The 12804-nt window shown below is 35.4% G+C and overlaps 1 protein-coding gene across 2 annotated transcripts in view; it reads left to right on the top strand.

Moving 5' to 3' along the window:
* LOC111160241 (endoplasmic reticulum oxidoreductase 1 alpha) overlaps window positions 1-10866 on the top strand; it is a 45484-nt gene extending 34618 nt beyond the window's left edge. Inside the window, exons 13-16 of one of the 2 annotated variants that reach the window (XM_022523164.1) lie at window positions 365-434; window positions 5677-5763; window positions 5852-5985; window positions 7787-10866. In XM_022523164.1, coding sequence (XP_022378872.1) covers window positions 365-434; window positions 5677-5763; window positions 5852-5985; window positions 7787-7847 — 352 coding nt within the window. In that variant the 3' untranslated portion in view covers window positions 7848-10866. Of the gene's footprint in view, window positions 1-364; window positions 435-1281; window positions 1832-5676; window positions 5764-5851; window positions 5986-7786 lie in introns of those variants that run through there. The other variant, XM_022523172.1, reaches the window with a different exon arrangement.
* Window positions 10867-12804: the final 1938 nt, after the last annotated feature.

Below are 12804 nucleotides of genomic sequence, written 5' to 3'. Positions count from 1 at the left end.
CATGTGAGAGAGCAAGCAGGGGGAGGGGCATAGGGAGAGGGAGAAGAAGGCTTTCTGCTGAATTAGGAGCCGATGCAGGACTCGATCCCAGAAACTTGGGATCATGACCTGAGCCAAAGGCAGATACTTAACTGACTGAGCCACCCAGGTGCCCACCTGCATTCTTTTCATATGTGGTTGAACGCACTACTATTTTATGTGGTTGTTTAAGACTTTGTTTTGGGGCAACAGAGTGTTGATTTTACTCGATTTTCTACTCTTTTTTATTATAGTATTCATCACCAACAAGCAAAAATGTTATCTTAGAGGTATTTTTAATATTTTACAATACCTGAAAATGAATCTTCTCTGTTTTAACCTGTAGGTCATTTCCTTTGCATTTTGATGAGAATTCCTTTTTTGCTGGGGATAAAAAAGAAGCAAACAAACTGAAGGTAATTATTTCACATTGTCTTTTTTTGGAATTTTTTTTTTTTAAAGATTGTATTTATTTATTTGACAGACAGAGATCACAAGTAGGCAGAAAGGCAGGCAGAGAGAGAGAGAGGAGGAAGCAGGCTCCCCATGGAGCAGAGAGCCCGATGTGGGGCTCGATCCCAGGACCCTGGGATCATGACCTGAGCTGAAGGCAGAGGCTTTAACCCACTGAGCCAGCCAGGTACCCCAATTATTTCATATTTTAACTTAAGTTTTAGATTCAAACTCGTATGCAGATATGAATATAAGCCCCATGTTTTTATAGTTAACAATAAATCTTATTCTGTATTAGGAAATGATAAGAAAAGCCAGAGTCATAATCATTCTTTTCCTGTAAAAAAGGAAGTCCTAAGGCAGGCCAACTTAAGATCTAGTTTGTGTTGTGTTCAAAGTAACAAAGTGTGTCACTGCATACTTTACAGATGGCTTTCATATCAAGGGTCTCATCACAAATAGAAGTTATAAATTAAAGGAAAGGGATCCAGAGCCTGAATGGCAGTATTTGTCTTTTGCTGAGGAGAATTCTGAAAATGGCTTTGGATAGAGTAAAGCCATTTAGGGGGACAAGAGCCCAGGGTTTGTTACTCATCTTATTTATCCGGAATGAAAGGTATTTAGGGAGGCCAGAAGAAGAGAAGACATGATGCCCTACAAAATAGAGAGATTAATCTCTTACCTAGAGGTATAAGCTCATACAAGACCATCTTGGTGTATATTGGCATCAAAATCCTACAAATATAAAATATTGCTAGGAAGACTTATTAAACACTCACTATGTGCAAAATATGATTCCTGTCATTAAAGGAAGGGACAGCTCCTAACCTCAGTGGATTTCTACTCTGTTTGGAGACTCAAGTAAAATTGTATTACCATTCTCTGTTACAAAGCTAAGGTAAGTAAAGGCAGGTCGCTCTCAGGAGCACTGGGCTTGAACTGATTTCTTGAGTATGACAATATGCCTCTGTTTTGTATTCTTTGTTTCCTTCTGTAAGGAAAGAACCTGATTTTATGCAGTTTGCAAACAATACTTCTTGCACTGATTCTTTTGCTGTTAAATAATAGTTATTTTTGATCTCCCATCTACCTCCTACAGAAAGCATTCTTGCTAGAAATACATACTTCATGCTTATATAACCTGCCAGGCAGCTTCCAGGAACTTGGAAGTGAGGGGGAAGATACTGTAATAAGACTTTTTTTGTCTACTAGTTTCACTTTCTTCCTTATTTTTAGTCCACTTGCTGGTTTATTGGAAAGTGTTTTGGCATCAACTCTTTTTATATTGTGCCGATTAGAAATATTGCTCATGATGTTTTAATTTTATCAAAACTCAGAAACACTCAGATTTGATGTTCTATGGAGTTTAACAGATAATTTTTCTGAATTCTTTTATAATAAAGAAGTAAAACTTGTTAATATCAGAGATTTACTTTCCTAAGAAAAAGTAGTTTTATGGTGAACATCATGGATTTAAACAGTAACATGAGTTTTATTTATTTATTTATTTTTAAATATTTTTAAATTTTATTTTTATTTATTTTAAGTAATCACTGCACCCAAGGTGGGGCTCAAACTCATTACCCTGAGATCAAGAGTCACATGCTCTTCTGACTGAGCCAGCCAGGTGCCCCGAGTTTTATTTTTTTATAATTAGCATAGATTGTTATATTAGTTTCAGGTATATTATAAGTTCATTTAAAAATATCATCTTTTTTAAAAAAAGATTTTATTTATTTATTTGACAGAGATCACAATTAGGCAGGGAGGCAGGCAGAGAGAGAGGAAGGGAAGCAGGCTCTGAGCAGAGAGCCCGATGCAGGGCTTGATCCCAAGACCCTGGGATCACGACCTGAGCCAAAGGCAGAGGCTTTAACCCACTGAGTCACCCAGGTGCCCCTAAAAATCTTATCCTGTCTGCATTATACTCTATCCATGGATGGTTATAAATTGAAGATGGTATGGGGCGCCTGGGTGGCTCAGTGGGTTAAAGCCTCTGAGTGAAATCAAGAGTGATCTCTGTCAAATAAATAAATAAAATTAAAAAAAATAGGAGACGGTATGAAAGAATAGTCCAGTGTTCAAGATAGAGTAGGATCTCATTTGAAGGCTTCTGAAACATTTAAGAATTGGGTGAGAATTGTTTTCTGGTTAGTTGGTTTCACTGGACGTAAATTACAGCACATAACCATAGCATGTCCGATTGTTCTACCCACTGATGGTACTTTTAAGTGTTGACCTAAAAGCTGTATCCTAAACAAGGACAATGTATAAGTGAGTTAGGTTCTGGTTATTTTAAGGATCTTAAATTTTTCTAATCTGAAATAACTTTGGGATATATTTAGATTGTTGGACATTGATATCTGGGGAGGTCACAGATGTTTTCTCCTGTTCTGACCTGGTAAACTTCCAGCTTATTAATTGGGTTCTGCATATTAAGTTAACTTATGCATTTGTACTTGGTTTTAATCTTGCAGTGTTATTTTGGCGATCATAAGCAGCCATGCTTACTCTTTGTGTGCGCCGGACAGAGATTTACTCAAGAGGTGCCGTGTTCAAGTGTTTGAATTAACAAAGATAACCACATACCGAATTTAGACAATGTCTACAAAAACAAGCATGGTCTTGTAGAACAGAAGCTTCCAACCTTTACAAGTATGAGAGTCTGTAAAGTCAAAAACTTTCAAAGCCTCTCCCCATGGTAGCAGTATTTTTAGTATCTATTGATTGTGAAAATGTAATTGCCAAAAGGCCACTATACATTTAGAAACCTTTTTAAAAAAGATTTTATTTATTAGAGAGAGAGAGAGTGCTCACAAGCTGGGGAAGCAGCAGGCAGAGAGATGGGGGAAGTAGGCCCCGGTGTGAACAGGGAGCCTGTTGTGAGACTTGATCCCAGGACCCTGGGATCATGACCTCAGCTGAAGGCAGATGCTTACCTGACTGAGCCACCCAGGCACCCCTTAGTAACACTTTTTAAATAAAAGTTGTGTTTTATTGATCATAATATTTATATTCATTTGGAAATTTATAGTGCATACCTGTGACTTATTTATTCTGTCTGCATGTAGTCCTTATCTACATATGAATTGTTCAGGTCTGTATAATAACTATTAAGTCCTCCAGAGGTCAGCACCTCATAGGATGGGAACATTGACTTTAGAGTAATTTTACTATGCTGTTATTATTGTTAAAAGTGTGATTTTTTTTTTTTTTAAGGTCAAAACACAAGTTTAAAGGAAGCCTTAAATTACCAAAATTTACTTACAGTAGTATCACTGGGTAAATGTTTTTTAAAAGTTGGTTTAAAGTTCAAATTACTGGGGCGCTTGGATGGCTCAGTGGGTTAAGCCTCTGCCTTCAGCTCAGGTCATGGTCCCAGCACCCTAGGATCGAGCCCTGTATCAGGCTCTCTGCTCAGCAGGGAGCCTGCTTCCCCCCCTTTCTCTCTGCCTGCCTCTCTGCGTACTTATGATCTCTCTCTGTCAAATAAATAAATAAAAATTAAAAAATCTTTGAAAAAAAATTCAAATGACCTCCTACTGAACTCAGTCCAAAAGCACAGAAACACAAGATGTAGAACATTGTTAACATGTGGTAATAATTAATATTAATAATATGAGCATTGTATTAAATTAATACAATATTTGTATGAATAAAGATGCAAGATCTGGGATCCATTAAAAATCTTTTATATAATACAGCTGTTTCAGAGTCTTAAGCTGAATAAAGCATCTGGGGAAGAACTGTCCCCAAAATGAATTGAGGTCTACTTTGAATAGTGGGTACCAATCTTTGCTGATTTATTCCTATTTTTAGATCTTTGGTCCTGTTCTGTTCTGGTTGAGCCTGGTATGTGGTTTATTACTAAAAAAAGAGAGAGAGAGAGAAACACTACATGGTCCTCAAATTGTAGGCTGATTGATACAGTGGATTTTCAATCAGAAATATATGTCAGGGGGCACCTGGGTGATTCATTCAGAAGTCGGACTTTTGACTGTTGGTTTTGGCTCAGGTCATGATCTCAGGGTCATGGGTTGGAGCCCTGCTTGGGGCTCCACTCTCAGCACAGTCTGCTTAAGTTCCCCCCCCACTCTGTTCCTTCTAGTGTGCTCTCTCTCAAGTGAATGAATGTATGCTTAAAATACTGTAAGTCTGAGATTCCAATGCAAGTCAAGGACAGAGGGAGTCACTTGGTGGATCAGTTAATTTCCATTGGTGTAAAAGAAGGGTGTGTCCTTGTTGTCCCTTCTTTTTTACTTATCCCTTAAGGACATATACTACTTTTGGATGAATTGGATTCATTTTGTCCAATTACAAACAACATAGTACCTTAGTGTACATAGATATATACATATGTATTAAAAGTATAAAAAAAAGGAACGATAAACACCAAATTCAGAATAATTATAGAGGGTAGGGTATAGGACTTTCGAGGGGTACATAGAGGGCTTTGTGGTACTTGTAATGGTTTCTTTCTCAAGATTGGTAAAATGTGCATGGATGTTCACTATATTCTGTATATTTATGTATGATAACATTAATTATATTTTAAAATAAAAGATATAATAAAATAGTATTAATAATAGTAAAATATCTGATTGTTTTACCTAATTAATACTGGGATTAAAGCAGGACATAATAGGAGGCCATATTTTCAAATTCCTCCCTCCCTTTCTTGCACCCTCTCTCTCCTTCTCTCTCTTTTTTCTTTTTTTCCTTTTTTGGTAAATGATGCCACTCTACCCCTGCCCCCCTTCCTCTGATATTCACATGTAATTAATAATCACATAAAACAACAACAGCGGCAACAAAAACAATCAGAGAAAACCAGAACACTTCAGCTCAGATGGTGTGTATTTACAGATAGTTTAGTTTCTGAGTCAGGCAGGCCTGGTGTCTAAGTTTGCTGTTTACTGCATGTGGGAATTTGGGCAGCCTAAACTCTCTGAGCCTTGTGTTTTTAATTCATTAGGTATAGATTATGATAAATCTACTTTTGGATTTGCAGTGAAGTTGAAGTTGCATATGTAGATTCTGGCATGCAGGAGGTGCTCAGTGAACGTGGATTTTAATTCTTTTCGTTTTCTTTGGTGCACGCGGGGACCCCTGGCATAGTGCTAGGCACATAGAAGGCACTCAGCAAATACCTAGTGTTTGACTAGATGCTACATCTTAATAAAAATCTCGTTAAATTGTTTTTAGGAGGACTTTCGACTGCATTTTAGAAATATTTCAAGAATCATGGATTGTGTTGGTTGTTTTAAATGTCGACTATGGGGAAAGCTTCAGGTAAGCAAATCTGGTTCAGTCTTATTTTTCATTTATTCTCTGCGCAAAGAAGTTTCTGACTTTTCTTTCTTTACTATTTCTCTTATAGATTCAGGGTTTGGGTACTGCTCTGAAGATTTTGTTTTCTGAGAAGCTGATAGCAAATATGCCAGAAAGTGGGCCCAGCTATGAATTCCATCTAACCCGACAAGAAATAGTATCATTATTTAATGCATTTGGAAGGTGAGTTTGAAAGTAGTGAAATTGTTTCTGTTAGCCAAGTAAGTCTAAAACTGGATAAGTAATATCCTTTTTAGTGAAATTATTTCACTACCGAATTCTGTAATCTTATGAAATACCTTAAGTATATACACACACACAATCATCAGGTGATATTCTTTCCTTTCCTCTATTGATTTTTATAATTATGATTAATTACTGATTGGACCTCAATATTCATCTTACTGAATTTGTACATTTTTTTGTAATTATTAAAAAGTAGTTTTTGTGCAGCCCAAATATTTTTTGAAGGTCCTGGAGAAATCATGTTGTTTAATATATGCATATGTATAAAATTGATCTGCAAATTCATCATCATGTAAAAAGGTTAATAATGCTTTAAAAATAATTTTCATGAAAACGATTGGAAGATAAGCTTGAAATAAGGAACTTAACATTACGAAATGTAGGTATAGATGCCTTTCTTTTTGGCCCATCATACGTAAAGAATGCAGAGATTTATACCAACTGATATTTTCTAAGGACTACATTTCTTCACTTTAAAAAAATTATGATTTACTATTTTGGGTTTGAAACAATTGACCTTCAGAATTATTCTCTAGTACACAAAAACTTAATAGATATGGTTCACTGAGAATTCAGCTACTTTTTTCATGGCGGAAAGCAGAACTAAAATACACTTAAAATAGTGAACAAACTTTTTATAGTAAGTAGTGAAAACAGTTTGGTTACACATTTACTGTTCTTTTTGTTGTTGTTGTTTAAGATTTTATTTATTTATTTGGCAGACATATATCACAAGTAGGCAGAGGGGCAGGCAGAGAGAGAGAGGAGGAAGCAGGCTCCCCGCCGAGCAGAGAGCCTGATGTGGGGCTCGATCCCAGGCCCCTGGGATCATGTCCTGAGCTGAAGGCAGAGGCTTTAACCCACTGAGCCACCCAGGTGTCCCCTGTTTTCACTTTTTATAGTCCAAAAGCTTTGATTCTTTGTATATTTACTAACTGTGGAACATTGATTAGTTTTCAATATTTGTATACTTACACATATTTAAAGATTTTATTTATTTGTATATTTTAGAGTGAGAGACCATGTGTGTGCAGGGGGGAGAGGCAGAGGAAGAGAGAGACAGAATCTCAAGAAGACTCCATGCTGAGCGGGAACCCTATGCAGGGCTCGGTCTCATGTCCCTGACATCAGGACCTGAGCTGAAATCAAGAGTGAGATGCTTAACTGACTGAGCCACCCATGCACTCCAATTTATGCATATTTAAAATACATATTTTAATGCTTATGTAATTTATATTTATGCACTTTAAATACTACACGTGTGAATATACTTAGGAATACCTTAAATACCTAAGTATTTTGGGGCACCTGGGTGGCTCAGTTGGTTAAGCATCTGACTCTTGATTTCAGCTCAGATCCTGATCCTAGGTTCATGAGCTCAAGCCCCATGTTGGGCTCCATCCACACTGGGTGTGGAACCTACTAAAAAAAAGAAAAAAAGAATAAAAATTGCCCAAGTATTTTAATATTTATATACTTTCTAATTGTGTATTTTAAAACTTTTAATACTAAGTTTTGAATACTTAAAAATAACTAACTTCAAGGCAATATTATCTTGGTTTTACCATGTCAGATTAAGAACTCAGGTACATCAAAATTGACTAAATGGTTTATGCATCTTTAAATTTATTGAAATAAATTACTTGAAAATTTTTCTGTGCTCTAAAAATGCAGTGTTGAATAACAGAGAAAAAGTATCTAAAATACCTTCTGAGTGACATTTTTTTTTTGGTTACAGAATTTCCACAAGTGTGAAAGAATTAGAAAACTTCAGGAATTTGTTACAAAATATTCATTAAAGAAAACAGAAAACAAGTTGAAACCTGCCTGTTTCTAGACTATGAAGGCCAAAGAGTGGAATTTCATTCAAAGGCATAAGAGTAATGACATTCTTAAGCCAAACATTTTATATAAAGCTGCTTTTGTAAAAGGATAATTATATTGTTTTGAGTAAACAATTTTTTTTTTTAATTGGGTTAAGTTTATGTATAATAGTATTGTGAGTAAAAGTAACACTTTGATGATGTGGTACAAATTTTAAAGTTTAATATTGAATAAAATCAGGATTTTCAAATTCATATATGTTAAAATTAAGTAAATGTTGTAAGTCTCTCAATTTTGTGTGAGAAGATGTAATATAAATAAAACTGGGGTCAGTGTGTTATGAGCGTTTAATAGGAAAATGCTAAGGAGGCTCATGAATCATCCATAATTAACAACTTAAGAGCTTTCAGTACATTTACGGTTACCAGATTTAGTAAATAAAAATACGGAATGCCCAGTTAAATTCGAATTTCAGATAAACAATAATTTTTTTATATAAGTATGTTGCATGCAATGTTTAAGACATACTTATGCCAAAAATTATTTCTTGTTTAAAATTCAAATTTAACTGTGAGCCCTGTGTTTTATCTGGCAACCCAGAAGTACATTGATATGAATTATGAAGTAAAAAAGTATGAGAATTATATTGCTATTTAGATTGGCTTTTTTTTAGTGTGTAGAAAGATACAATGACAACTCAAAGACGTAGGGGATTTCTACACATTGTGAAAAGTTGAATAGATTTATATATTTATTCTCATAATACTTTACCTAATGCTGAATAAAATTTGGGAGAAACTTTATTTTTATATAATTTCAAATTTACAGAAAAGTTTCCAAGGTAATACAAAAGAACTCTTTACCCAGATTAACTAATTGTTCACTCGTGCTTTATCTTTCATGCTCTCTGTCTATACACATGTATACTACTTTTTCCCAAGTCATTTGGAAGTCAGTTCCAGGCATCATGCCCTTTGAACCTTAAATACTTCAGTGTGTAATACTGGATAATTTTTTTAAATGATTTTTTCTGAGGAAAAAAAAAGTGGAACTATAATACTGTAAGCCTTAGAATAAGGAATCATTTTGAGTGCCAGTGTAAATAAAGTTCTTTTTGAGTTTGTTGTCCTTTTGACGCTTGATCTCTATAGTCATAGGGCATATAATTTTTGTTCTTTGTACCTGAGGTTCATTTCCTTTTTATCCCTAAAAATGAATTTTGGGAGATTTTCATTAGTGGCAGTTCTTTAATGATAAAAATATTTGAAGGGGTTTAAGAATTTTGATCACATGGTAATTGTGAAAGAAATTATAAAAGAAACTGTACCTCAAAATGATGTGTGCCCTCTTTATACTAGGAAGTTATACCATGTTAAGATGTCACATTATTAATAAAGCAGGGTTTATTTATATGATGGTTTAGAAATACCATTTTATACTGCTGTGTACTTCTTTTCTGTGTCCCTGAAGCCTGGTATATTGCCAAGTACATAGTAAGCACATGGTGGGTATCCAATAAATATTTGTTGAATGACTGTATGAATATGTATTTGGTACATCTTAAATGAAAAACCACAGAGCTGAGTTTAACAATATGTGTCATATTTTTCTCTCTCCCGCCCCCAATTGAATAAGGCAGGAAAAGAATGACATTAACCTACTTATTAAGTCAATATTCTTGGAGACTCAGACTATGCCGTGAGCACCGTGTGTAAAAGTTTAAAGGACATTTGTACTACTCTGAACCTGTGTGGAAGGGTTTAAATGGCAATTTTTTCTGTATGCTCTTCTGACTCTCACGTCATGCCCTCACCCTTTTTTAAGTCCGTCTTTTTGAAAGAATATTTCTGTCATCACTTTGTCACCTCCCACTTGCTCCTTAACCAAAAATCTTGCTTTTGACTCTGTAGTCCCTAACCATTTCTTCTTTTGAAGTAAAAAATTTCAGTTCTAAATTCATAATTCAGTTCAGAAGCCATTTCTTATTTGACTTTTTTTTTTTTTCCTGCATTTGATACTGTTGGGCAACCCCTTCTTTAAAGATATGCCCCTATATCCCTCCCTCAGGTTCCTTATATTTCACTCCTGGGCTTCTGGATGTGTCCTTTTTTTAGGCTTTTTTCATTTATGCCTTAAATGTTATTCCTCAGACTTTCACCACCACTTACTTCTCACTCTTGGGTAGTTACGACTCAATGATGTCCAAGTTCTTACCATTAGTCCAGACTTCTCAATCGTCTGTTTATAACATGTCTTTACTGTTGTCCCACAGATATCTGTGGGTCTTAAAACAACCATTTTCCCCCCAAATCTATTCTTATGCCTGTGATCCTTACTCTTGTTAATTTCAGAGCCATCATCATCTAAATTCTCCAGGCTCATTCCTCTGCATCTTTCCGTATCTGGTCAGTGTGTTAGCACTGTGGAGTTGATCTCCACATGTCTGATGCATTACTGTCTTTCCCTTTTCTTTGGTCTTATCTAGAGCACCACACTGGCCTGCTTCCCTGTTCCCAGACTATCTCCTCCCATACACCCCACAATACTGTCACAGTAGGCTTTCTAGAAGCACTCAAACAAGGTCCTCTGACACGTCTCCCAGTCCTGTCCCCAGCCACTATGCTTTGATAAAACACATAGTTCTTCAAATGTGCCGGGTCACCTTGGTGCATGCTGTTCTCTTTGCATCATGTGCTCTAGCCATCCTTCCCTACCTGGAAAATGCCCATTTCTCGTTGCAGACCACCATAACGCCCGCCTCTGTGCGATTTGCCCTTGCTCCACTCAAGGAGTATCTTCTAATTGCCTCTCTAATGTCACCACTGTAATTACAACCTACCTCTATTGTATCATTTATTGTACTGTATTTTCTTTTAAGCCTCCTTTACTAGAATGTGAGCTCCTTAAGGGCAGGAAAAGGAACTTTACCCACTTTTGCATCTCCATAGCATATTTTTTGGCATATGAACCCTTAATAAATGTTTGTTGGATAAATTGCTTTTCAGATGACAATTTTATTGTACTAGAGGTCAGACCTTCACTCCGAATATTCTTTACGACGAGAGTCAATAGATTCCCAAGGATTTGTGACATTGGGGGAAGGTCAGTAAAGCTCAAAATTTGGTGTGGTTTTGGCAAGTTATGAAGCGAGTCTATTATGGAAAAAATGGTAAGAACTATTCTTTGAGGGGAAAAGGCAACAACATCACTGAAGAATTTCTTGAATAATCAAAGAATAACTGCCCAACATTATGGCCTAGCTAAATTTATTCCTGTTTAAAATTGAAGGAGAAGGAGGGCGGTGTTCTAAGACATTTCATTATAAAGATTTTTTCTTAGCTTAATGTTGGAATAAATGTACTATCGAAATCATACTGATATTTTAAACTAAGGTGCAAATTCACATAAAATCTGTATAACATTAAGGGACATAATGTCCAGATGTAAATATAAGCTCACTAACAACAAACTGTCATTTGTAATTCCTGATATTTTTGTCTTTTCTTTGGTAGCACTAGGGTTCTTCCCTGGGTATGCTAGAAACTTAGGGTTGTCAATGGAAACGTTTTAAGCAAACCAGAGCACCAAATAAAAGCACAAACACTTTTATTTTTAACAGTAGTGTTTTGTTACCATTTAGTGAAACAACAAATAAATACATTCATTGGCCACAGCTATACTTTTATGACCAGTTTGAAACTGACTGTATAGCTGAGAAACACTGTTAAACAATAAAAAAGGCAGCTATGCATAAAAAAGCCACTTTAACTATAAATTACATCTTTCATAAAACTACAACCAGCTATAATGAGTGGTAAGAGTCTCAAAATTAATGACCACCCAAATGAAACAATAAAAACAAGTACTGCTAATCACTGTAGAATTACACACTTAAGCAATGAAATTCACCATTCTAATTAACCGAAAAAGAAGGTCTGAAATTGTCATCATGTGCTTCAGTGCAAGATGAGCAGGGAATCGGTAGCCCTTTGATTTCATCAACTCCTTCTTTCGAGACCAAACTTAAAGTGCTCCTAGTGCTTTGGAATTTTTAAGCAAATATTGGGCCAGAAGCTTATCTTTCTTTGTCTTTGGTGATGTATTATGGGAGATGTGTATAAGGAGACAAATGTAAGAATTCAGGTACCCTAGTTAGGGATAAGAAGAAATATACAAATCTGAAATTTGGAAGAATCCACAAATGTAGCTGAAAGAACCAAGATATTTTACCTGGAATTTTTTTTTTTTTTTTTTTAAAGTAACCTTTGCTTATCTGGTCAAATAGGAAAACTACCTAGGGAGGCCTTAGAAAAAATGTACCTTATTTACTTTGAACCCCAAGGATTCACAGAGATATCTTTTCAGATAGTTCTAGGTAGATACCCAACATTATTAGGAAAATAAATAGTTGGCATTCTGAAAAGAAATTTAGCAACTGAAGTTGTCCTCAAAATATACTCAGTTAAGTGCATGTTACGTTGTCATGTAAATACTAAGGTTAACTTCTGTACTATACATTTTTAAAGAATTTGGTCACAACAAGAGAACTTACAAACAAACCCAAAGTAACATAACTAGGTTTATGCTTCTGATTGAGTTCAAAATCATTTTGTATGATAAAAAGAAGGAATTTCTTTGGCTATGTACCAGCCTTTCAAAAGAGCGAAAGTATTAAAAATTTCATTTGTTCCCGTTAAACTTTTGTGAAGTTACTAAATAAGCAATTATTAAAACATTGAATGGTGTTTTTTTCCCATCGAAAGGTATTTTAAGAGTACAAATAAAACATAACTTTCTAACCAAAGTAGAAGACAGAAAAGGACAGTTGTGTTAGTTCAGTTCTGAAGAAACAGATCAGCAGACAATTTTACGTAGCTGGTCGTCTTTAAGCATGTTGTGACAACTTCCCAATGTTGCCTGTTCCCTTGGCAT

This window comes from Enhydra lutris, unplaced genomic scaffold, assembly GCF_002288905.1.
Source record: "Enhydra lutris kenyoni isolate GAN:26980312 unplaced genomic scaffold, ASM228890v2 scaffoldscaffold4, whole genome shotgun sequence".
Taxonomy (NCBI): Eukaryota; Metazoa; Chordata; class Mammalia; order Carnivora; family Mustelidae; genus Enhydra; species Enhydra lutris.
The sequence above is the reverse complement of the archived record's forward strand: the minus strand, read 5'-3'. Positions and strand labels throughout refer to the sequence as shown.